We start from the raw sequence: 27,406 nt of genomic DNA, 5'->3' as shown, positions 1-27,406 counted from the left end.
ACATTGGTTGAATCTAGTAAAATTATCTTTTTTCTAGAAGAATTTTTATCTAATCTGAAACATTTGCTTTGATGTTTTTGCTACTCAACAGAAATTTTATAAAATGTAGATAACATATTGCCTACTTATCTGTGAAACAGTTTAAACTGGTTTTAGGGAGGAACTTTTTAAAATCAGTTTCACTTTCATTTTAAAAATTATTTAATTTTTAATATTGGTGAACATAATAACCCTTTATTTAAACAATATACAGTCTTCTATCACAGTTCATAGTCAGCACATTTCAGTTCCAACCCTAAATAAAATTTATACAAACCAGTAACTAACAACAACAAATATAAGAAATCACAAGTGGGAGGCTGTTTTCATGTACAGAGTTTGGTGATATGTTTAATTTAAATAGATACTTTTCTGAAACAGAATTCTTTTAATATATTTTATTCTTCTTGCTGCTGGTATTGGATTAGAAAGATTTTTTTTTTAATATATAGACTTATACATTGGTTGCTAAGTAATCCTGGGTTTTAGTTTCCATTAGATTTATGTTAGTTTCTGCAGTGGGATATTTTCCAGCATTTGAAATTAAATAATTAGGTAAGTAATGCCTTTAGTTTTGATATAATTAATTTAGTATTTAAAATAAATTAAAAATAGATTATATTTTAAAATAGCTTAAATTTTTATTTTATTACTAGGTTAAAATGCCTGTTATTTATATGAAATCTAAATCCCTTAACTTTCCTTTTGACTATACAAAACTTTTTATTAGTAATTTTATTTTCACTACCTTGAAAAATATTTTATCATTTTTTAAATAAAGTTATTAAAAGAAAGATTTTCTCCTACATCTTATTTACCTTATTTGTACTAATATGGACTGATAACTACCAAATAACTTATAAAATGTCTACTTTACAAAAATTTTAACTCCTTCTGAAGCACTTTCCATTAAATATTCTTAATATAGCCAAAGCACTAAACATTAGCAATCTGTAAATATAACTATATCTATCAGTAGCAGCCGTTATATTACACCAAACATAGGGTTTTGCTTTGACTTATATTTTGTCATAGGAAATTATCATAAGTGCTTCATTATATTTTTGGTAAACAATAATCAATATATCACTTTCACAGCTCTCCATAGGAATTAGGAGTCCAGCAATATCAAAATATCTATTTCAAGCTCTGTTAAAATTAAAATTCCTTATGATATTAGTATTTTTGCTGTAATTCATTTTTTGTTTGATTTTTATTTTTAGTTCAACTGTTGATGCAAAATCAGAGGAAGCTACTAAAATGGAAAAAGGAAAATCAGCATTAAGCAAAGTTTTGGAATCTTTGTGCATACATCACCAGGAACAAGTTTTGGCTATGTTGAAATTTCTAGTCCAAGAGCAGAATGCTGCTTCTCTTTGCTGTTGTAATTCATCCTATACTGTGTCTTCAGAGTCTCAGAATCCCCTAATTGAAGATGATGTAGATGGTTTGTTCTGTAGCTGTGAATATAGGCTGGCAGAAGGAGGGTGTTTACACCATGAAAGACAAAGCCCTGGTTTTGTGCCTCTGCCAGTCTGTATTAAAGATTTACATTGTTTATCTTGTCAAACTGTAACTATTGAACACATTAAGAAGGTAGTGAATAGAGGAATTGCAGACAGTTACAATTCTCACAGGTTCTGTTCTGGACTGTTAGCAGACATTCATTCCACAAAATCAGGCTTTCAGAGTCCTCGTTCATCAAGGGAAATATGTGATGTTTCGGTAAATCTTCAAGATGTTTATAGATCTCGAAGTCCCTCACCCCCACCATTATCACCTGTGCAAGCTGAAGGATTTGAAAAATTGAAAGATGTCATCTCGGAGTGTTCAGCCTTAGAAAATAATAGACTTGAAACAAATATTAACCAGCCTCCATCTCTGACACCAGCAGAAATAAGCAATGATGAAGATGGTCATGAAGGTAAAATGCCTAAAACTAAAAAATCCAGTAACTCTGATTCTTTGCTCTTAGAAGACAGCAATAATTGTACTACAAATCATGAAAAGGGTGAAACTACTATAATTTTTCAAGATTTAATGGATCGTATTAATGAAAAATTAAAGTCAATAGAAACAATAGATATGACAAACCTTATAAAATTATCTAGCAGTGATTGCAATACAGATAATGATTTAAAATTGAGAGATTTAATAACCTCTCTTTTGCATAATGCAAAGGCCAGTGATTACAGTTTTATGGAATTGCTGAGTCAACATGATAAAAAGATAGAAAATAAAATTATTCAGACAAGATTTCGAAAGCGTCAAGAAACCTTATTTGCAATGCACAGCTCTCCTGACTCACCCATGTTCAGAAGGCAGTCATTACAGATAAAAAGAGAACTTGCTAGTCTTGATGAAAACTTTATGAGAAAAAAATACACCGAAAAAAATCCAAGGAAGTTTTTGCGCAATGATGAACTCTTTTCAGCAGACAAAGAGCAATTCTATCATTGCCAAAGACCTTCTTTACAGAATTCTAAAAGCCTGCAAGATAATAATCATGTGGAAACATCATTTTTACCAGATTATGGATTACAGTCATTGAAACTACCTCTAAATAATTTAGAAACTAACTTGGCTTTTGATGCATTTTCAGAAAGCTTTAAAACAGCTTCTGAGAAAATGAACATAAGGAGATCACAGGAGATATCTGTGGCTAGGAAAAAGTTTTTGCAAAATCATAAAGAGAATCCAAAATTAGAGAATACTCAAACTCCTTTGAAAAGTGATATCCCTGGACTTTTGAGCAGAACCAAACGAAATATTGTACCACCAGGGTGGTATTCTATATATGTGACAAATAATTATGTTTTCAAAAAATCCCCTAAGGCCAAAAAAGTTTCTGACTCTACCAAAGGAAAAGATGAAGTAAAAAATATTCAGGTTGAAAGCTCACATAGTATAGATTTAAACAAAATTGCAATGAATTCTAATTTACAAGTTGTTGTGGAACATTTGGAAGATACAATAAATATGGCCAAAAAGTCTTGGGATAGTCAGTCATTATCAGAAGGGTATAAAGCATCCAAGAAATTGATAGAAGTTGATGGTAAAGATCAACCTGCTGGTAGAAATATGACTCTGACTGTAAGTAGAATGACATGTAAAGAGAAAAGTTTATCAAAATCCATAGTAGCATCCACCAATATTAAAACCAATCATATACCTACAATAGATTTGAATAGGAAACGACTTAACCAGAAAAAGTCTGCTTTAAACACAAGTAGCTTGATTTCCAGTGTTGAAAATGTACCAACAAAATATGAAGCCATTGAAAGCTCTTCTTTTGCCACCTATTCTAGTCCTATTAAACTCATGTTTTTATCTGAGGTTAAAAGCAGTGAAGGAGTCAAATATACTTTAACTTCAGTTGGTAATTCCGAATCAAATCGTGATTTTTCTTCTGAAAAGCAACCAACTCAAGTAACTGAAAATAGAAAAGAAACAAATGAGACTATCCCAAATGCTAACTCTGCAAATTATAGTTCTAATCTTAATGATAGTGACACTTTCCAAAAAGAACTAAACAAATTTAATTGTGCAAAAGAAACTGCAGAATCCTCTGCAGTGTTTACAGATGATACAAAGAATGATAAGCCACAAGAGTTACCTAAAGAGTATTCAAGCAGTATGATTGATTCATCTTTTAAAAGAAAACCAGGTAGACCTAAAAAAATAGGTCCCCAGGTTGTGAAACAGATAAAGCGACCAATTGGAAGACCACCGAAACCTAAAACTGACCAAACAGACATCGCCATTTGCCAAAATGAGTCCATTAGTGCTGAAAAGAAAAGCCCAGAGTCTCTCATATCAGAAGTAAAAGAAGGTATACATCAGAAGAGTATTACAGTAACTGTTATTTATGGAAGGTCAAGAAGAACTAAAAGGCATGTTTCTGAAGGAAGCATAAACAAAAGCAACTGTATATCTTTTAAAAATACTGTTACTGGTTTTCCAACAGAATATAATAGTCTCAGAAATATTAGAGAATATGACACTGACTTGGGTGAAAGAATAAGTGCTATTTCAAGTTTGACTACTGAAAGTGAAATCTTGGGGTCTGGCTTTGAATATGTTAGACCTTTCAAGAACAAGCCTGTGATACCTCAACCTTCCAAGAATATTATTCGACCGAATCAGAAGCCTTTGGCAATAATTAGGAAGCCTGGTAGACCTGCAAAAGTGAAAATCTCTGGCATATCTGTGACTATCAATAGAATTTCACCTCAGGAGAGAGAAGTGAGTATTAGCAGCTGCTTACCTCCTTTAGAACAAGAGAATATATTCCAGAAAAATCTGCCTGAAGAAAATCACCAGTGCACCATGGATACAAGGCACACTGAAGCTGACAAATTCAAGAATGAATCGAAAAGTATGGTTGCTGCTGTACCTTTGAGACATTCCATTAGGGATCGAAAACCATCTCTGCATTTCTTACATTCATTAGCATCTTCTAGTTCACTTATTTATAGAAATTCCCTGCTCCATAAGTCATATAAGCTCCATTTGCAGAAAGGTAAAAGTCAGGAGGACAAACATAAGCAGTCAAGGATTAAAATAGCTTCCAAAGGTACCCCAGGAGCTAGAAATTCAAGGAATGCAAAAAAGCATTTGGAAGATAAATTAATACCCATTTCTGAAGTATCCTTGGACCCTATAATTTCATCAAACCCTTTGCTCAGGTGGTGGGCTGCTTCTACTTCAAACGATTCCTTATTAGAGGAATTAAACAATAGATTTGAACAAATAACAAATGCTTGGGTGCCTGTGAGTGGAGATGAAGCTGAAAATTCTGTTCATAGAAAAAGAGAACCCATTGAAAATGATAACTTCAAAATAGCAAGTCCTTTGGAGACCTGTCTTTTAGAACTTGAGGTTTCACCGGTAAAAATGCTTTTTCAGAAAAAGTATGATTTGAATGAACTCTGTACCTGGTTTATGCAAACAACAGAAACACAGTCTCTTTCATTAGTTAGAAAAGCAAATGCACGAAACCCTTTGGAAGTAATAAACACCAGAGAAATTAAATTAGGGACCAAATATTCTGATTTTAATACCAGCCCTTTCAGAAAGCACTTTAAAAAATTTGCACTATCTTCACCTTCAAAGTCAGCAGGGAAGTTGCATATACTGCATAAAATGGTTAGCTCCCCACTCTTAAATGTGAAAAGTAATTTAACACTAACTAGATTTAAAAGAACTGAGTTTAAGAGGTTGCATCATGAAAGGTGGAGAAGAGAGGGAAAGCTGCACAGCCATGGGACAGGTGCTTGGATATCTAAGAGGAGGAACTTGAGATTTTTTTGCCAGAACCAACTTTTGAGTAAGACTGAGGGAGTAACAAATACTGACGTCCCACTCCAAGGAAAAAACACAGTAGATAATCAGTTTATTTTCCCACCTGAGATCAGAGATAACTTTTTGCAACAGAGGTTGGCCATGTCTGATTTCAAAACACATGCTAGTTTAGAGAATAAATTTAACTCAGAAGCAAAGGAGAATGGAACAAACTGCAGCCAAAAAGATTTTGAAAAGGGACCAAGACTAGGAAATGTATGTTCAAATAATTGGAGGTCAAAAACCTTGAAAGACTGTAGAATATTTTTGAGGAAGATCAACTATCTTGAACACAGAAATACTTTTAAGTTAAATACCATCATTTACTCTCCTGAATCTGTTAACTGTGGAAGTAATCATCAAACTCACATAGAAGAATCAAAGCGCTTTACCTTAAGATCCCAGTCTGCTAGGCAAAATTCTTTTAAAAAGCAATCTAAAGAAATAGAAAATGCTAAAGCAAACAGTCCTTCAAGCGATAAGTTTCCTGCCCAACTTGAAAATAGTAAATTAAATAAATGTGTTAACTATGACAAGAATCCTTCTGATAATTGTGAAGTTCTTAGCAAATTGAACAAAAGAAAAAGACCACCGTGGAAGACCACAGAAATGTCAACAAAAAGACATAAACGACAGTCTTGCAACAGTGGACAAATGGCAAACTATTATTCAAAATACCAACTAGGTAAGTTTTTCTCTACTTAATTTTAGTTTCATTGTAGGTGCCTTGAGTGAAATATCAGATGATGGATAGAAAAGGAACAGTTGATTTAGTTTTGTTTCTAAAATATTTGGACAATCTAATTTCTTGGCACCTAGTATGAAACTCATAAAATTAGGTGCTGCTAAATGTCCCAGTGCACTTCCCCACATCTAAATATGTCCAGGATTTCAAGAAAAGTATATTTGAGACATAGAAAGCTTCTAAAATATTAATGTAAATACTGTCTTCTTTTGCATCTGATCTAATATAAAATATAGAGAACAGTATGCCCAATATGCCCTAGTAGCTATCTAAAAATTTACTACTACACTACAAGCTAATATATATTTATTGTCTAATGATAAATTAGTAACTTTGAGACCATCTGGAAAGTAAAAACTATCTCATGGTTAACTTGATGAAGACTGTAACATATATAATAATCCTAGAGTATCAATCTCGCATTCACCATTAAGTTGTTAGGCCCTTTGATACTGCTTTGGGAACCACTTTTAGAGTCTATTTATTTAAAAGTGTCAAGATTTTTTTCCAATACGTCAGCAACTTATTAAATAGTTTTTTCATATGTGACATTGATTCCATGGATATAAAGATGAAGATTTCTTTGTAGAGATAATGCATCACCTACCAAAGGAGAAAATCATATACAGGTAATTTTAAGATAATGTTAAATTCAGAATCAGCAAGTAATTATGAGCTTTACTCAGTTATTCTAACCTGACATTGGTGCCTCAGGGAGACCGTTACCCCTTGAACCTAGCAAAAATGGGATGTAAACACTAGTTGCCATCATAACCAGTTCCAATTCTCTTCTTAATAGGTGCTAGACAATTTAGGATATGTAAGAGTGTGACAGTGTTTGTTGATTTCTTTCCTGACATGAAAGAGTGAAGGAATGCAGGGTTACTGGGTTGCATTTGGATATTTAAGGATATTTTATCATATGTTGCATTGTTACATTGTATATTTTAGGGGAGTCTTTTGAGTGGCCCGAGAGGTATTAGTGGCTTAATTTTTATTATGTTTTTTAAAAACTTTTTTAAAAGATAAAAAACATTTTCAGGTCTTAAATTGAAACATTAAAAGCAGTAATTAAACTCGTTTTAATAGGTTAGATTATTATGAACCCCAAAATTCAATTACTTAACTGAATAACTTTTATAATACTTATTTCAGTATATCTCACATGCAGTGATTAAAATTTTTAACAAATAATTTAAATTTTAAAGATGGTCAAATTAGAGTCTCCATTATTAAAAATGTATCAAATCTAAAAGTAACGTCCTTTGTTCCTTGGCCTAAGGGTAACTAAAAATAACACAACAAATAGTATGTCAGGAAAAAAGAGGGAATAAGTCTAATAGTTATTTTTTTCAAAAGAGCTTATAATTCACCTAAAAATACATTCACATATTTTTAAAAGATTGCCATGAATGGAGAATAAAGTGTAATGTTTCATTTTTAATTCTTTACACCATCCTCATTTCATACTAAAGATAGTTTGTATTGTCATTTCTCAACAAAACTGTATTTTGTTACTTCCAGCTTAACCATTGTATCTTTCTCAGGTATAAATGTAAGTGCATTTTAATATGATTCTTCATCTCACTAAATATGATATCACCCTAGAAAAATAAGATGGAAGATGCCTAATTGTTACTTTTTCAAATTAATTTCAGATCCTTTTGTAACATTTAAAAAAACTTTAGTATCATAATAGGAGTTGTTTTTCACCTTTTCTCATTTTAAAAATTCATAGTAGTAGTTCCTGTTCTGCTCAAAGTTTTATAATTTTACTGATAACTTTCCTTCTTTGTTTTAACATTCTTTTTTTTCCCACTCAATCAACAAGGACATTATTTTTATAAAGTTGTATTTATAGCAATATTTGTTATATTATCTGATTTTTAAATGTTTCTTAAGGTGTTGTTTTTTTTAATCATTATTCTTGATACTCATTTTCTTTTTGCCTTTTTGGAAATGACACTAAAATTCATTATTTTATATGTGTTTTTCTTCTTCATTGAATACATAGTAACTGGAAGTTTGAGACTTTTAACAATAGGACTTTTCTAGGAAAATTCATTTGGCAATGTAATAATGAATTAATGGAATATTTCTGTTGGTGAAGAGTTTTGCTTTTACTTACAAATGTCTTGTTTTTAAACTTTTCAAGATTAACCATACAGATATAGTTTAGTACACAGAAATTTGAAAACTTATACTTGATGACATTTGTATTGCTTATATCAATTGTAAACATGGAAAGGAAGAAGAAGAAGTGCAATTCTATTGTATTCTTGTTTTAACAAATACTTAATGAATGCCTACAATATGCTCTTAGGCACGATAGAAGATTCAAAAAGCTTTTTTCCATCTAAGTAAGAAAATAAGATCTATATTGCTTATTTATTCAAAATATAGAGTGTATTTTATGTTTTAAGTGAGATATTATATGTTTTAAGAGGATAGAATGGTAAAAGTCATGTTTTGTACTCTGGAGCTTACCATCTTATGCAGGATAGTGAATAGGCAATTCATGGAAAGATGAGTGCTATGATGGGAGAGAGAGATGGACTGTAGGAGCACATAGGGAAATTGAACCCAGGGTCAGAGAATTACACAAGGATACTTGCTTCTAAGCTGGAATTTGAAGAATGACAAAGTATTAGAAGTCCGGAGTATTTCAGGCAGAAGCAAATTGCATGGGGAAAATGTGGTTGACTGAAGAGAGCAGGGTTGTCTGGAACACTCATTAATTTAGTTCATATAGCTAAGACACAAAATAGGAATTTAGGAAGGGGCAGGGGGTAGTTGAAAAAATGGCAAAAGATAAAGCTGCTGATGGAGGCATAGCACAAATTCTGAGGTCAGCATCAGTTAATGAAAAAAAAAAAAAAATCTGGAGCCCTGATAGTGGCAGTATTGGGGAAGAATGACATATTTGAGAGACATCCATGAAGTAGAATCAGTCTTAGAGAACAGAAGAATAAAGTTTAACATCAGGTTTTTGGCTTGGACATCTGGGTAGGTGATTGTAATATCACTCTAGGTGTTCAGTTTTAGACATATAAAGTTAGAGATATCTAGTGGGGTATCCAAGAAAAGATAATTAGGATGAGTTATGAGTTTTTGCTCAGGAGAGAGGTCTCAACTAGAGATAAAGATTTGGGGGCCAGCAAATAGTTGAAGCCCTGAGAGTGGAAGAGACTGTTCAGTGTGAAATGTGAAGAACATAGGGTCTCAGAGCCCCAGAGATAGGAGAAAATAAAAGATGTGTACAAAAGGAGACTAGTGAGAGTAACCAGGAGAGAAGAGGAAAGCCAGCAGAGAATGGTGACAGGAAATGTGTTTTAAGAAGGGGAAAAAACAACAGTGTAAAGTGTTAATAAGAGGTCAGTTAGGTCTTGAAATCTTCTGTGTAGCACAAGAGGTTATTTTAGAGTCAGAACTCTTATGATTGAGTAAATGCAGGAAAAAGAAATGAAGAAAATTAGCACAGAAAAATGTAAATGGCAGATTGGTGAGGAAATAGGGAAGTAGTGAGAGGAAGCCCAGTTGAAGGATGTTTAGATGCCAATGGGAAGAAACCACTGGAAAATGAAAGACTAAAGTAGAAAAATGAGATGGCAAACAGGGGAAATGGAGTGAAGCCCCTGACTTGATAGTGGGGTATCATGAGAATCATTAGAGAGATTGGTTTTGGCCAGAAGAGTCCTTTCTCTCCTAAGACATGAGAATGCATGTGGGCATGCCAAGTTGCTCCAGCCATGTCCAACTCTGCGGCAGTCTGGGCCACAGCCCGCCAGTCTCCTCTGTCCATGGCATTCTCCAGGCGAGAATACTGGAGTGGGTTGCCATGCCCTCCTCCAGGGGATCTTCCCCACCCAGGGAGAAAGGCCTCATCAATTACGTCTCCTGCATTGCAGGCAGGTTCTTTTACCATTAGTGCCACCTGGGAAGCCGAAAACATGAGACTAGTGGGAGTGATTTTTAGGCGGATCCAAATCCTCCTAAAGTTTATAATTTATGGGGAGAATGTTTAGGATAGTAGACTATTTTCTATGAATCAAGAGGTAATCTAAGAGTTTTATGGTAAGTATTGAGCTCTGGATAATGTTTGAAATACTGTCTCAATAAGTAACAGGATTGAACAGCTTGTGATTTTTATCTCAGTTGCCAGAATGTAAAGCTTGGGAGAAAGATGGGCCATTATACTTAATAGTAACTGTGTTCACCAAGTGGATGTAACAGAAGGAAAAGAGATCAAACTAAGAATTTATTCTTTGAGTTGTGATATATTACATGATCAAACTACTTCTAAGAAGTCTTTTTCTAATAGCTGCACACAATATAGATTAGAAGAGAGGGCAGAATGGGGTGTGTGAAGGACCAGTTGTAAGAGACGATTTTTGTGGTGATAATGGTCTAAAATTATGTGTGACTACTGAAAATAATAACATAGACTCTTTAATGTCAGTGTTGTTTGAGTTCCGAAAGCAAATGTGTACCTTTCCCTAATTGATACACAGCTGGATATAATAAATGGACTTTGGAGACCTCTGAAATTTCAGGCCAGAATAACCTAGTATGTACTTAAAGCTACTATCCTCATATTATTTTTCCTAAAATGTTAAAGTTTTCCATAAAAATTCAAAACTCAGGTTTACACTTTCAATTGGATTCTGAGATGACTGAAAATAGTTCAGTTTGTCAGTTTCTCTGGTTTTGTCATCTGTCCTCAAAAATGACTATATATATATTTCCACTCAGAATTCTGGTTTTCACTGAGATATGGAAGTGATGGGTGATTTGAAATTAATGGTATACTCTTTTAACTACCTAAAACTGAAACTAACCGTGCATCCTTCTGTGGTCCTGCTAATGAACATTTTACCATATTTTTCTGAGTCCTAACTCAAGATATTCTTTTAAATTTGTATGGTTGAGGCAACCTCAACACAGAATATCCTTTAACAGTTAAAAATAAAATTTAGAGTTACTTCATGTAACATTCAGCATCATGTTACCTAATGGAAATTATGAAGTACTAGAGGAGATGATTTTCTGAATTTCATTTTGATAGAAAAATGTTTCCAGATGATTCAGTCACTTTAATGTGGTTTGCTACACAAGCATTCCAAAGTTACATTCCAGGAAAAGCTGGTCCACCAAGATGTTCTGTGTTCAAAGTGTTCTGTAGTCCAGTAACGTTGTGAAATGCTCAGTTATCTTTCTTGTGCTTACTGAATCATAGAGCCCCATTAGTATGTTAAAACACGTTCTCCAAACTTTATGTCCCATAGAACATAGTTTGCATGCTAAGTCGCTTCAGTCTTTGCAACCCCATGGTTCGTCTGTCCATGGGATTCTCCAGGCATGAATACTGGGATGGGTTGCCATTTCCTTCTCCAGGGGATTTTCCTGACCCCGGGATCAAACCAGTGTCTCTTAAACCTCCTGCATTGGCAGGTGCCACTAGTGCCACCTGGGAGGCCCCGGAGCATAGTGTTGGAAACACTGCTCTACAGAGTTTCCTGCTAGGCTTTCTCTGTACTTACTGTGATGCTACCAGAAAGAATGCAGTGACTATAATTATGTACGTTAATTTATGTACTAGACTTGCTCTTGTACATAGATTGTTAAAGTAATCAAAATTAAGTTGTAAGTGCTTTACTAAGATTCACCATGAAAAGATGACTCTAGTAAATAACATTCAGGCCAAAATAATCACATTTTGATAAGTCTGATTTATTTTTGTACAGATTTTATTTCATAATGAATCAAGAAAGGAAATAGCAGTCAGTTCAGGTGGCTTGCCTCTCTGTATTAAAAATCATAAGAAAATACCTTACGAGTTTAGGAAAGCATACGAGATCAGAGTCCCCTTGAGTCTTAATTAAACCACACTCTTAATTTGGTCAGAACTGGATAAAAAAGACATATTTTAATGTAAAAAATAATAAATATATCGACCTGTTCTTTTTTACATGAGCTTTATATTACCGTCTTGTTACTTGCCAGTGTCATCAGTAAAAATATTAAAACTGTGACCCAGTAATTTAAAGCATTCTAATGAAATAAAAAAGGCTTTAATAAAATGCATTCTGTTTACAATTAAATATTTTCCCCATTATTGTAATTTTCATAGAGACTGACTAAAGAGAAGAGTTAACGTTTTAAAGAGTTTTAATATAGTAATATTGCGTTATAAAACAGCTACATTGGTAATTCCTTATCTCTTTTTTCCTGGAATTTCTCTCGCATATCTTATATCTCATTGCTTTGTCAACCATTACAGAATATTCTACTTTACTAATTGCCCCATATCTTTCATGGAAAACTATTCCATTTGTTCAACAAATATTGTATATTTTTCTTTTGATCTACTGGGCACTGTTAGATACAGTTACAAAGTAACTCAGGGAACTTAGCAAAAAATATTTCAAGTTGTTTTTTCATTTTAACAACATAATTAGTAAAACTTGAAGAAAGATAATTTGGTTGATTCACCCTATTAATGGATATGAAGTACAACACTATTTTCAAACCAGATTAACTTTCCAAATTGAAGTGTCTGGCCCCCAGCCTGCCTTGTAAGTAGTTTTAATTGGACCATTGCCGTGATCATTCACTTATGTGTTTTGTCTATTGCTGTTTTATGCTGCAAAAGCTGAATTGAGTAGTTGCAACAGAGATCCTAAAGCCCACAAAGCCTAAAATATCCTGACCCTTTGCAGAAAAAGTTGGCTGACCCATTTTTATTGGTAGAATTTTGATATGATGTGACTAGAAAAAAAATTTATTGTCTTTTCTTTTTGTTTTTAGTAAATTAAGATTATTATATCCAGTTCTTTCCCAAAACCTATCCACTCCCTCCCTATTGTCCACTTCCTCTTGCCACGCAATCCAGTACATTTCTGACTTGTAGTTATTTTATTTTGTTTTATCTCCCTGGGACAAGACCTGTCTGTATCCAGCAGAGTAGTGCTGGGGGAGCCATCAGTGCCAGTTTTGTTCTGTTTTGTAAATCTTCATTCTCTCCCTGCAGCCTCCAGACCTGCTTTGTCTATCTGAGGTAAGTGGTTCAAGGGTCACCCTTCTCTTCCTTAACCAGGTGCTATGACCTGTTAGAGATTTATTTCAGTGCTTCACACCTTAAATTCCTGCCTCACATGTTCTCTTCTCCCCTTTTATCTTCTCTATTCATTTAGTAATTCAAATTTTTTAGTTCAGCCCTCCTGGCTATCATATTTTTCTCCTCATTTTTCCTATAGTGAGCTGAGTAGTCTGTGATTATCATAATAAACAGCCTACTGAATTCACCTATTGTTGAACAACAACAACAAAAAAGAGCAGAGCAGGTATCTGAATGATTTCATCCTGCCATGTTTTTTCTTCCTTGTTTTTGTTAATTTTAAGCAAGACCTTGGCTTCATTTTTTTCCCCTCCAATTCCATTTCTAGGCAACCTGGAAAATTCATTTGTTTGCTTCTTTGTGTGTAATATAAATGTATAGAATGCTAGACTTTAGAAGCCAGTATCTATAGACACCATTAATTTATTCTTTCAAAAATTTTTGTCTCCTGTGTTCCAGGCAGTATGGTAGTCATATGGAACGTGATGGGGGACAAAACCAGATGTCACTCCATTCATGGTCAGCTTTGTTTGGAGAGGCAGACATTTGAGAAAAATTATACAAATTTTACAAGTTCTTAATTTGTAGGTGGTACTATGATTATTCCTTATACGGAGATCTTATCAAGTCAGCAAAGTAAAGGAAGACTTCTCTGAAAAAGTGTCCATTGAACTGAGCTGTGAAGAATGAGAAGTCATCAACTAGGCCAAGCAGCAGAGAATGGGGAGGGGAGGCATGACTTTCCAGGAAGAAAGAAGTGACTATGAAAAAAACATGAGGCTTGGTATTCCTCGTGGAGTTAGATAAGAGGTAACTGGTGTGTCTTGAGTCAAACGAGAGAAGGAGGAGCATGATGTCCCGTGAACATTGAAGAGTAAGTCAAGGGTAGACCACGCAGGTTCTCAGAAACCATATTTATGTCCTTTCAGTGGCTGATTTTACTCCACCAGTCAGGCAACACCAGCACCTATCTGGGGACTCTACTTACCCAAGTTCTAGGAGGACGTTCCATTTTTTGGTGGCAACACCAGTCATATCCAGTCCTATATGGCCTCTAGGTATTTTCCATCTGGTCCTTCTCAATGGTCTTTTTCACAGCCTTGGGAAACATTTATGTCTGATCAGTATCGATCTGCAGACTTGCAGGGAGTCTAGTCACCTTGGACTCTTCTACATCTAAACTCTGTCTTCCCTTTTCAGGAAGATTCCCAAGCTCTGTTTGGGTTCCTCCTTTATTGCAGTCTGGAAACTCTCTAAGCAGTAAACCATAGCAAATTTTAGGACTTACCACCTTTTATATCCCTTTTTTCAGGAATCACTGTCATCTGTACTTCTGTCATCCTTTATCTTAGAAACATTATTTCATGTATTTAGTGTGCTGTTTATAAAGTGAGAGGGCAGATTCATCTTGTTACCTCATCATGGTTAGAAAAAAATAACCCAGATTCATTTTTTAACAATTATTTATCCAGCTGCAATATGCTAGGTGATGAAAATAATATACTGAGCAAGACCAACAGGGATTTATACTTCCTTCAAGCTTGTATTTTATTGGGAGGGTGTAAAACAGAAAACATAAGACAGTGGTAAAATCTGTGTTATGAAATTAGGTGATACAAGGAGATTTTTTTGTAAAGCCACTTTAGGTTGAGTACTCAGAAAAATTGAGATAGCTAGAATATCATTGATAACTGAAACTGAATATGGATGAGAGCTGACAGTATGAAAAAAGAAAGGAAAGCCTGGGACTCAAACTTGAGAAGTAGCAACATGCATTAGCCAGGTAGAGTGGGATGACTACTTGAATTGACAGGAAGAGGCAGAGGAAAACCAGTACTGAGTTTCAAAAAGAGAGAGTATGTTACTCTGCTCAGGCTGCCATAACAAAACAACATGGACTGCATGACTTAAACAATAGAGATTTATTGTCTCACAGTTCTGGAGACTGCAAAGTCTAAGATCTGGAGGGTTCTGTTTCTGGTGAGAGCTCTCTTCCTGGCTTGCAGGACACTCTCCCATTCTTTGGTGTCTCCTTCTCTATAGGAACATCAGTCCTATTGGAGTATTGTTGTTGATGTTCAGTCATGTCTGACTCTTTGCAAACCCCATGGAGTGCAGCACACCAGGCTTCCCTGTTCTTCACCATCTCCCAGAGCTTGCTCAAACCCATGTCCATCGAGTCAGTGATGCCATCCAACCATCTTGTCTTCCGTCATCCCCTTCTGTTCCTGCCTTCAGTCTTTCCCAGCATCAGGGTCTTTTCTAATGTGTTGGCTCTTTGCATAAGGTGACCAAAGTATTGGAGCTTCAGCTTCAGTATCAGTCCTTCCAATGAATATTCAGGATTGATTTCCCTTTAGGATTGACTGGTTTGATCTTCTTGCTGTCCAAGGGACTCTCTAGAGTCTTCTCCAGCACCACAGTTCAAAAGCATCAATACCTCAGCACTCAGCCTTCTTTATGATCCAACTCTCACAGCCATACATGATTACTGGAAAAACCATAGCTATGACTAGACAAACGTTTGTCAGCAAAGTAATGTCTCTGCTTTTAAATATGCTTTCTAGGTTGGCCTTAGCTCTTCTTCCCAGGAGCAAGCGTCTTTTAACTTCATGGCTGCATCACCACCTGCCGTGAATTTGGAGCCCCCAAAAATAAAGTCTGACACTGTTTCCACTGTTTCCCCATCAATTTCCCATGAAGTGATGGGACAGGATGCCATGATCTTCGTTTTTTCAATGTTGAGTTTTAAGCCAGCTTTTTCACTCTCCTCTTTCACTTTCATCGAGTTTCTTTAGTTCCTCTTCACTTTCTGCCATAAGGGTAGTGTCATCTACATATCTGAGGTTATTGATAACGTCTCCTGGCAATCTTGATTCCAGCTTGTGCTTCATCCAGCCTGGCATTTCACATGTTGTACTCTGCATAGAAGTTAAATAAGCAGGCTGACGATATACAGCCTTGACCTACTGCTTTCCCAGTTTGGAACCAGTCCATTGTTCCATGTCTGGTTGTAACTGTTGCTTCTTGACCTGCATACAGGCTTCTCAAGAGGCAGGTAAGGTGGTCTGGTATTCCATCTCTTAAAAGAATTTTCCACAGTTTGTTGCGATTCACACAGTTGAAAATTTTGGCGTAGTCAGTGAAGTAGATTTTTTTCTGGAATTCTCTTGCTTTTCAATGATCCAGCGGATGTTGGCAATTTGATTTCTGGTTCCTCTCCCTTTTTTAAATCCAGCTTGAACATCTGGAAGTTCGTGATTCACGTATTGTTGAAGCGTCGCTTGGAGAATTTTGAGCATTACTTTACTAGCATGTGAAATGAGTGCAATTTTGCGGTAGTTTGAACATTCTTTGGCGTTGCCGTTCTTTGGGATTGGGATGAAAACCTTTTCCAGTCCTGTGGCCACTGCTATGTTTTCCAAATTTGCTGGCATATTGAGTGCAGCACTTTCACAGAATAATCTTTTAGAATTTGATATACCTCAGCTGGAATTCCATCACCTCCACTAACTTTGTTCATAGTGATGCTTCCTAAGGCCCACTTGACTTTGCACTCCAGGATGTTTGGCTCCAGATGAATGATCACACCATTGGATTATCTGGATCATCTATGGGGTCGCACAGAGTCAGACATGACTGAAGTGACTTAGCAGAAGATCTTTTTTGTATAGTTCTTCTGTATATTCTTGCCACCTCTTCTTAATATCTTTTGCTTCTGTTAAGTCCATACTGTTTCTGTCCTTAATTGTGCCCATCTTTGCATGCAATGTTCCTTTGGTATCTAATTTTCTTGAAGAGATCTCTAGTCTTTCCCATTCTATTGTTTTCCTCTATTTCTTTGCATTGTTTACTTAAAAAAGGCTTTCTTATGATTCCTTTCTTATCTTCGGAACTTTGCATTCAGATGGATATATCTATCTTTCTCTCCTTTGCCTTTCACTTCTTTTCACAGCTCTTTGTAAGTCCCCCTCAGACAACCAGTTTGCACTGGTGCATTTCTTTTTCTTTGGAATGGTTTTGATCATCACCTCCTGTACAGTGTCACGAACCTCCGTCCATAGTTCTTCAGGCATTCTATCAGGTCTAATCCCTTGAATCTATTTGTCACTTCCACTGTATAATCATAAGGAATTTGATTTAGGTCATATCTGAATGGCCTAATGATTTTCCCTACTTTCTTCAATTTAAGTCTGAATTTGGCAATAAGGAGTTCATGATCTGAGCCACAGTCAGCTCCCCCGGTCTTGTTTTTGCAGACTGTATAGAGCTTCTCCATCTTCAGCTGCAAATAATATAATCAATCTGATTTCAGTATTGACCATCTGGTGATGTCCATGTGTAGAGTCATCTCTTGTGGTTTTGGAAGAGGTGCTCGGTATGACCAATGCGTTCTCTTGGAAAAAGTCTCTTAGCCTTTGCCCTGCTTCATTTTCTAGTCCAAAGCCAAACTTGTCTGTTACTCCACGTATGTCTTGGCTTCCTAATTTTGCATTCTATTCCCCTATGATGAAAAGGACATCTTTATTTGGTGTTCATTCTAGAAGGTCTTGTAGGTCCTCATAGAACCATTCAACTTCAGCTTCTTTGGCATTAATGGTTGGGGCATAGACTTGGATTACTGTTACTTGAATGGTTTGCCTTGGAAATGAACAGAGGTCATTCTGTTGTTTTTGAGATTGCACCCAAGTACTGCATTTAGGACTCTTGTTGACTATGAGGGCTACTCCATTTCTTCTAAGGGATTATTGGATTATGGCCCTACCCTATGACTTCATTTCACCTTAGTTACTCCTAAAGGCCCCATATCTCTTAATAATATAAATCTGAGAATGGGGGATTGGAGGGGTGGTGGGAAGGGAGGGGTACATAATTCCAGTCGCTAGCAGAAGAAACAGCTGAAAGTGTTGAATGTTGTTAAGAAGCCAAAAAGTCAAAAACTAAAGATCCTTTGTTAGATTTATTACATTGGTGACTATAGTAAGTGCTGGTTTCCTGGAGTAAAAGGCCTGAAAGCTAGGTTAGAGAAGGTTAAAGAAGAAGAGGTATAGAAAATGGTGATAGCAAATATAGGAAAGCTTATTAAAGTAATCTGACTAAAAATATTCAGTTCAATTCACTTAGTCATGTCCGACTCTTTGCGACCCCATGGACTGCAGCACACCAGGCCTACCTGTCCATCACCAACTCCTGGAGTTTACTCAAACTCATGTCCACTGGGGAGAAGGCAACGTCACCCCATTCCAGGACTCTTGCCTGGAAAATCCCATGGATGGAGGAGCCTGGTGGGCTGCAGTCCAAAGGGTCACACAGAGTTGGACACGACTGAAGCGACTTAGCAGCAGCATTATGTCCATTGAGTCGGTGATGCCATACAGCCATCTCATCCTCTGTCGTCCCCTTCTCCTCCCACCTTCAATCTTTCCCAGCATCAGGGTCTTTTCGAATGAATCAGTTCTGCACAGGTGGCCAAAGTATTGGAGTTTCAGCTTCAGCATCAGTCTTTCCAGTGAATATTCAGGACTGATTTCCTTTAGCATGGACTGGTTGGATCTCCTTGCAGTCCAAGGGACTCTCAAGAGTCTTCTCCAACACCACAGTTCAAGAGCATCAGCTCTTTGGCGCTCAGCTTTCTTTATAGTCCAACTCTCACACCCATACATGACTACTGGAAAAACCATAGTTTTGACTGTTGGGAAAGTAATGTCTCTGCTTTTTAATATGCTGTCTAGGTTGGTCAAAAGATTGAGTGAAGCCATGGTTTTTTGTTTTTTTTTTTTAAATAATGAGGGACCTTGCACTTGTTTAAACATGATGGTGAGGATCCAAAATAGGAGAGATGGTCTATTATTTATTTCCACAACAATGCTATATTTTACAAACCACACCAAAACTCATTAGCTCAAAGTAATTAAGTATTTATTTCACTCGTGTCAGTGATTGGCAAGTGTGACTGGAGGTTCTTTGGATATTGGCTGGGCTCCCTCCAGTGTGTTGGGGTTAGCTGGCAATTGAGTGGAACAGCTTAGCCCTGCTCCTTGTGTCTCTCATAGCCATCCAGCAAGCCACAGGCATGTTCTTAGGGCAGAAGCAGAGGTGTAAAAGTGAACATAAATGTCTAGTCTCTCAACTTCAGCTAGCATCATGTTTGCTGTTTATAAATAGCATGTTTGCTATTATCCCATTAAGCCAGTGCACATCACATAGGTGAGTCAGGATGGGAGGGCCTGGTCGAATAGATAGGGCAGAGTGAATACAGTGATGGATGAAGAACCGAAGTCATTAATTAATCTGCCGCAGATGGTATATTTAAGAAAAAGGATTGGAACCATTGATGATAATCATTGAGAAGTTCCTGAGAAGGTCTATGGGAACAGGGTCAAAAAACATTTACATCATACCAGGTTCTGTGATCTTCTACAGTTAATTGGCATTATTTTAGATAAACAGCTTCCTAATTGCTTTTACTTTCATATTAGTACTGAAATTTTCTAGTTTATTTCTAAAGGTATCTGAATCATGTAGTTTCTAGATATTTGAATGCTTATTTAATATACTGCTTTAGGCACAGTTGTACTAATATGCAAGTTCACTAAGAAATTCAGGGATCCCTACAAGACTGAGAATCACTTCTAAATCACATAGCAATGCAAACTGTTCATTGAATCCTGAAGAGAATTTGTTTTGTACCTTTGATATGACTACAGTTTCCTTCATTCCGTTTAGCTAAAAATTCAGGTAGATATCTCACTTCTTAGTGAAATGATTAAATTCTAAATGTCTTCTTTTCAATTTTTTATTATTTCGGTTTGCTCTTTACTAATCATGGAAGCGCTAAGTAAGCACGTACTGTGTGTACCATGTGTTGATCTTTTATTGAAAATGTAATTTTTCTAAAATTGGTAGCAGTAAGTTGCAACTCCAGGATTCTATTCTAAGACTATTGGCTTTCAAGGACTTGCTCTTAAACACCTGGTTCTTCTGCTCCTTCAGATAACCATGTCAAAAAACCAAAAGCAAATCCAGAAAAATGGCTGACTTATTCCCACTTTAACAGTCTGCCAAAGTATTTAAATTCATTAGTATCTTACCAAAAGGAAATTTTATTCTTCAGGTAAATTACAGCTTTTAAAAACAAACAAATACAACAGCTGTACAACCTAACACTCAGAGAGTTTTCCAACAAGAGAAAGGATTTATTTGGTCACGTTAAACCTCATGGTTCACTAGTGCACCATGTTTACCTGGCTACACTCTATGGCTTTTTTACATTTAATCCTCTTTAAGCCCAGAGATTCAAAATTAACCTGTTGTATACAAATTACTTGTTTTGTCGCTAAGTCATGTCTGACTCTTTTGCAACCCCATGGACTGTAGCCCATCAGGCTCCTCTGTCCATGGAATTTTCCCAGAAAGAATCCTGAAGTGGGTTGTCATTTCCTTCTCCAGGGGTGTCTTCCTGACCCAGGGATCGAACCCAAGTCTCCTGAACTGCAGGCAGGTTCTTTACTGCTGAATTACCGGGGAAACTAATACAGTAAAAATTGTAAAAACAGATTATACATGTATCTGCCATAGTTTATCCCCACACATGTAATTTTTTATTTTGATTTTTGTTATCAATACTAATATTCACATGTATTGACTCCTTACTGTGTGTCCAATCGGGCATATTACATGCATTCTCTATACCAGGTGCTTTATTTACATCAACTCATTTAATAATCACATTACCCTTAAGATGTGGTATTCTATTTTCACTATCCAGTTAAATTGAAACTTAGAGGCTAAGGAGTGTACACTCAGCAGGTGAGTGATTTGATTTAGGATCAGAACTCAGGATCTAAAATCTCCCTCTGTCCCAATTTCCTAAAATTCTCATCCCTAAAGACCTATTTCAAATGTTAATCCATTTCTAGGATTACTCTTTCCCTTCTCTGTAATCCCTTTGTCCTTAGTTACTCCTTTTACTACTTTTAATTCTGGTAATTTATGAATACTCCCTCCTCCCTGCCCCCCACCCACCCACCACCTCCTTACCAAGCTGTAAAACCCTTTAAAACAGATACTAGCACACACTTTTATATTCCTAATATATTAGGTAGATATTGTTAAGGATTTAACTTTACTTACCAGCAGACCTGGATGGTGAACAATGCCAGAGCCATATAGAACTGAAACATTTCTCTCTGTGGCAGGGTCTTATATTGGCCTCGTAGAACCTAAGAACCATCAAATTTAGATTCCAGTAGACCAGTGACTTCATTTTTGTAACTTACTACTCAAAAACTTGGGAATACACTTGTCTACTTCATGAAGGTTCTCTGCTCTAGTTCTGCCCTTTCATGTTATTTGGACAGATTTGTGAAGATACCAGACTCAAAGATAGTGCTGAGCTGTAACAACTATCAGTGAGTTTTGTTTTTTTTTTTTTTTTTTACTGAATAAACAATGGAGGACGCAATTTCCAGAAGAAAATAAACCAGTCACCCACTGGCATTAAATAAATTCAAATTTGGTGGTTTCCGGAACAGTATAGTAACTATTCAAATTCCAAATCCTATGTCAGGGTTGCCTATCCGTGCATATGGCTAGACTTCTTTCTTCCTTTGAAAAGGTAACTTGTGTTCCCTGAAACTCAACCTAAAGAACACTCATGGTGGCTCTCATGTCAGTCTGTGCCCTGACATTTTCCTCTGACACTGAGAAATTAAAAGATATGATTAGCAGCTCCCTCTTTAAAGAAAATTCATGCTGTAAACATATAGGTCTCTTGGATAAGGTTATGGCTGTAGACCTGACATGGAAATTAAGTATTCTAAAGAAACAGATAAGTAGGTAGTAACATGAAGGGAGAATCATGACAGAATCACAACCCAAGAGTCAGCATGCAGGCATCAGATCATAGGCCCTGAAGACTCACTCAGTTTCATGACCTTGGGTCAGTCATCTTCTTTGAGCCTCAGTGGATGATTGTTAGAACAGAATGAGGTCAGTGTAAGAAAGACTTGTAGCATAATGCCTGGCATATAGCAACTGCTTTATAAGTGATGTTTTTAGACTTGTCTCAATTACACTGTTTTCTACAATGTGACTGGCTTATTGTCTGTATGACGGAAATGAACCATCACATACCTCCAGTAATAAGTAAAACAAGTTTAAATTATTAGAGTTGTATATATGAAAAAAATATTTTAGAATTATCTGTAATCATTAATCATTAAACACAATAACTATTTGGATTTCCATGACTTAAAAAATTATTTTTTCCTTTTATACTTTCCAAATGCACATGTTCTGTAAACTGTTATGCGGATGGTGGAGAGGGGCTCTGTCTTAGGGTGAGTGAAATTACTGAAGTATTGAAAATAGGCTGAGCTGTCTACATAATCATCGCAGGCAACCTTTGCCCTTATTCGGGCCTGTTTCTGACGATCTAATGAGAGTCAGTCAACATGCTTTAAAAACTATATGGAGCTATAGACAAAGGTAAAGGTTTAGTTTAACACTACACATTTTGGTGAAAGCGGGAGGAAGTTAGAAGAGAGGTACTTATCCAAAGTAAGGCCCTGTCTATATCAAATAAGGAACCCAGATGTTACTTGTGGCCTGAGTCAGGGCTGTGTTCTGTTCTTAGTATTCTGTAGACCACAGGTGCCCAAATTTTGAATGTTACTTTTTTGCTAGGTATGTATTAATAAACATGTCAATCTGTATGTGGGTACTAACATTTAGTTCTTTTTCTTGACTGATATTTTCTTCCCATGCATTTGTATAGTTTTGTGCACCTCTAGAGTTTGTGTTCCCAAATTTGGAGTTTACTCTCTAAAAAAGTAACTTTAAAAATTTGTCTTTAAGTATTGAAAAGGACAATAATATAGTTATTGAGTATTACTCTGTGATGAATACTGTGTTAAATAGCAAAAAGAAAAAAAAATTTTGACCATGATTTGTTGATCCATGCCATTGTTTTCTTATTTGGGAGTTTGATACCTGATATACATACCTACCAAGATACCTCAATTAATATCATTGTGTTTGTATAGCTTCCTTTAGTTTCTCAAAGAGGCATACATCAAATTTTGTTTTGAAAATACAAATAAATATGAAGACTGGCAGTCCTTGGAGGAAGGAAAAACATTACTGTCATTAATCATATCTCTGTTTTGTTTTTAAAAAGTGATTTACTGTTTTTGATTGGTAGTCTTTTAGGCTGTCATTTTGTTTCATATCTATTTATAAAAATTGAAATCATGTCATTCAGTGAAACAATGTGGGGGAAATTCAGTGAAAATATGATAGTTGTTAAAATACCATTTAACAGGTAAATCTCTGGTTTATGGAATGACAAATGAGTCAGTTGTTTGAAGTTGCAAGGAGGGATCAGGAAATTGCTAGCGAAGTCTGGATGCTGCTGCCATTTACCAATTCTAATAAGCCACTACACTACACAGCTCAGCCTCCTCTTTACTGATGGGCAGAATCATTGACATGCAGTTAGAGAAAGCTTAGGAATGATGTAGCCCAATTGAACTCATCAGTCGTGTCAAATGAGCTAATGTATATCAAGCTGTTTCTAAACATAAGGACTCACATCTGAAGATGTGAATTGACTTTCGTTAATATTATGTAAGACTTGGGATTACATGTGTGTCACGTGTGGAGTGGCTAGCTACCTTTGGACTGTTATGTCTGTGATTTTAGAGAAGACTCTCATCAGAGAGCTAGTAGACGGGCATAAAGAGCAAGGACTGTATTTCAGCTCCAGCCTTGCAACTCGATTTTATTTGTACTGTAACTCTGTGATTCACTTTTATCATCTCTTATGGGCTTACAGTATACCAGCCTTGCTTGGTTGTTAATGAAATGTGAGATAATGCATGTGAATGTGCCTAGAATATGGTAGGCATTCGACAGAGGTTAATTCCTTTTTGTGTCAAAGTGTCTGTGATCCTTGGTTAAGTTAAAGGAAAAGTTAAAAGGGTTGAATGCCAAGCTCAGTAGGTCAAATATCCTGAGGGATACTGATGAAATCCATATATGCTATTTTTTGTCCAGGGGTGTCTGAGTCAGCTCTCAATTACTTATGTTGCATTCAGTTCATTAAGGCAGCAGGAGCTAAAAAAAAAACAAAAATGCTGTTTAGAGGTCCAAACAGTAATACTGAGTTTTCTAAGGTTGATCGTTTCTTTGAAATGAAAGCAAAACTAAAGTGCTTTACACTTTTCTTTTCCAGCATGCTACAAGTGAAAACTGATGAGAAACTGAATTTGTCTGATGGGAATACAGCAAGTTGCCCTCTGAGCCCCATTAAGATGTGCCTTAATCATCCCATTGAGTGGAATCTGAAGTTGACAGCAGCATCTCTAGCAAGCTGTACAGTTCATAACCAAAATCTCAAAAGTGAAGAGAAATAGATTGCAGTTCTTCTTGCACTATCCTTATTTTGTATATCAACATTCTTTCTGCCAATAGCATTTATTGATTTTGAAATATTTCTGGTCTTGTGATTTGTCTATAAAATCATTATTAATCATTTTGATTATATTCTTTGTATTTTTTACATGTTTTATGCCAGACCATTGTGGAATTTTGCAGTACAAATGGATTTTGATGTTTCTCTTTTTAATGGTATTTTGTGAATTTTTTACACCCTAAATATATAATTGTCCCGTTTTATTTCTGTACACAAAGTCTTAATATATAATGCATTGTGAAATTTAGAAGGCTAGTGCTGTAAAGACTTCTGATGACCTGACCCATGAACAGTTGTCTAACAGGTGGATACCAACTACCTCGAAGCAAATTGGTAAAAGGCAAAAGGTATCTCTTAGAAGTATCTCTTTCAAAGTTATATATGTATAGGAAATTGATCATAGTTTATCATCAAGTGTTTCATTCACAGGGAGAATCTGAACTGATCAGTTATTTCTCTGTACTTTTAAACCTATGAAGTCTGTGGGCTTTAAGAACAATGGCACAACTGCATGTTTACTCTTCAGCATATCATCTGTGCCTCTTGCAGATAAGAATACTGTTTGGTTTTTTGTAAGTTATCAGTTTTGAATGAAAAACGATAAATGGATTTACATCTATTGATTTTATTGTATTCTAGCCCTTTATTTTAAAGTGTAAAGGGATGTCCTAAAATGAGGATAATATTCCTTTAGTAGTGCAAAGCATAGCTTCATCATTGGCTTATGTGATTGTGTCTAAAACTTGAATAGTAAGAATACTCAAAGTTTGGTGCTTATTTTTCCCATGCCAGAGAAAGCAAGCTGTGGTATGGTGGTCCATGTAAGTATGTAAGAATATGGCTGCTTCCCTTTGGATAGCTATGGATTAAAAGGGATTTCATTTATTGAGATTCTGAAGACTTTTACTTATGGTGTACCTTTTAAGACCTTATTTATCCCTACCTAGCCCACCCCCCCAAATTTTTTAAATGACAGGGATCTAACAATAAAGGCTTACATAAAGAATTTGAAGCACAGGAAAAGACAGCCAACAGAATGAAAAACAATCATCTGTTTTTCACTGTTTTTATATCACCACCATATCTTCATTTTCCTTTTAGCTTAATAAGCATTCTTTGTAACTTCTGGGCTCCTTTTATATTTCTAAGTTGTATAAAGCATATATACATATGTAACGTAGCAATCTGGCCCAAAAAAAGCACAGCAGTCTTAACTTCAGCTCCATCAGAGAACATCACCTTAAAGAAATGGCCTCTCAGAAATAAACCTTAACAAAAGCACACTTATTAAAATAGATCCAATGTTAGGTTATTTCTATTCTGAATAATAGGATTATCAGAGGGTAGATGTTTTGTTGGGTATTAACACAAGGAAAGAGGACTGATTTGACAGAGTAAGTTTCTTAAGTCAGACACGTGCCAATTTTATTCAGTAAATAAATTTACAGTTGAAGAAATAGTGCTCATAAATTAGTATGTAGTGAACTTCCTGTCACATTCTTTTCCTTCTAGTATTTTTTAATCACTCACAATAAATATTTTGTTATATCCCAAACACAGAAAACCCCATCATTAATACATATATGTGAACATCTCCCTAACCAAGGAACCATCATAACATAAGCAAACCTGGGCTCTCATATGCAAACACTTTGGGGAAAAAATAATCACCCATACAAGTAGCATTATCAAAATATTTTAAAGTGTAAGGATCACAAAGTTATCAAAATGGTAACTGTTGAACTTGGATGCTGGGGACTCTGGTTCATCATACTAGTCTTCCCTGGAACTAAGCTTGTTTCTGGCTAGTTTGTGGTGTTTTTATTTTTCCTTACGATGTCATTTTTAACATGTGTTCTGAGGTGTTATTATCTATCTTGGATATGCCACAGCTAAGTCAAGTTTCTCAAAGCAAGCAGCCAGCGAGTTACACTTAGATGTTGCCCATATGCCATGATTTTAAACATGAAAATTCAGGAGACTTGTTAAAAGGTAGGTTCCCAGGCCCACCTTATTTTCTTATTAAATCCATGATTGATTGATAGCAGATGGAGCAGTAAGCACCCTTTTATAGATTCAATACAGGATAAAACAATGTGGAATCGCACACCAGAAATTTCTACAAGAATCAGACTTTAATTTTCATACAAGGGTAACTTTATTAAAGCAAAGAACTGAACATAATTTTAAAGGCCATTTTTCAAAGGACTCCACCTCCATCATTTCTTCTTCTAACTTGTATCTTCATTGAGAAATTGTGCAAGGTTAAGTTTACTTTTTTCTAGTGCTGCTGTTTTGGCTCGTCTTGGTAATCTCATCTTCATTTCTGATTCTGGTTCTGGAACTTCATGATCACTAAACAGATGTTGAAATACAGCAATTTAAATATAAGCTTTAAAACCAGTTTATTTATAAATAAAACTTTGTTTCTGTCATTTTATTAGTGTGTGATTGATATCCTGATTCCACTGAGCTTAAAACTAAAATCTCAAAACCAAGAAACACTGACCTGGTATTATACAGAATAAAGCAAAAAACAAAAACTTCAATTTCTATAATGAAGCTTGTAATTAAACAGGAGCCATAGCAACTGCCCAAGAATTTTATGGGATACTCAAGTAGTGAAAAAAATAAGTTCTATTTATTTAGGCAAATAATTCCTAAAACACTAAACAGCAAGTATCCC

General features: G+C 35.7%; 2 protein-coding genes across 6 annotated transcripts in view; one reads left to right on the top strand and one right to left on the bottom strand.

The window, feature by feature from the left end:
- Positions 1-25,605, top strand: part of LCORL (ligand dependent nuclear receptor corepressor like) — a 164,662-nt gene extending 139,057 nt beyond the window's left edge. For 3 of the 4 annotated variants that reach the window (XM_018049322.1, XM_018049324.1, XM_018049323.1), the window contains 2 exons: positions 1,263-6,067; positions 24,481-24,583. In XM_018049322.1, coding sequence (XP_017904811.1) covers positions 1,263-6,067; positions 24,481-24,494 — 4,819 coding nt within the window. In that variant the 3' untranslated portion in view covers positions 24,495-24,583. Of the gene's footprint in view, positions 1-1,262; positions 6,068-24,480 lie in introns of all 4 variants that reach the window. The other variant, XM_018049326.1, reaches the window with a different exon arrangement.
- Positions 26,837-27,406, bottom strand: part of NCAPG (non-SMC condensin I complex subunit G) — a 45,062-nt gene continuing 44,492 nt past the window's right edge. For both annotated transcript variants that reach the window (XM_005681456.3, XM_018049327.1), the window contains exon 21: positions 26,837-27,075. In XM_005681456.3, the coding sequence (XP_005681513.1) occupies positions 26,952-27,075 (124 nt within the window). In that variant the 3' untranslated portion in view covers positions 26,837-26,951. The remainder of the gene's footprint in view (positions 27,076-27,406) is intronic.

The sequence above is a fragment of the Capra hircus genome, chromosome 6 (genome assembly GCF_001704415.2).
Source record: "Capra hircus breed San Clemente chromosome 6, ASM170441v1, whole genome shotgun sequence".
Taxonomy (NCBI): Eukaryota; Metazoa; Chordata; class Mammalia; order Artiodactyla; family Bovidae; genus Capra; species Capra hircus.
Note: the sequence above shows the minus strand (reverse complement) of the source record. Positions and strands in the feature narration are given on the sequence as shown.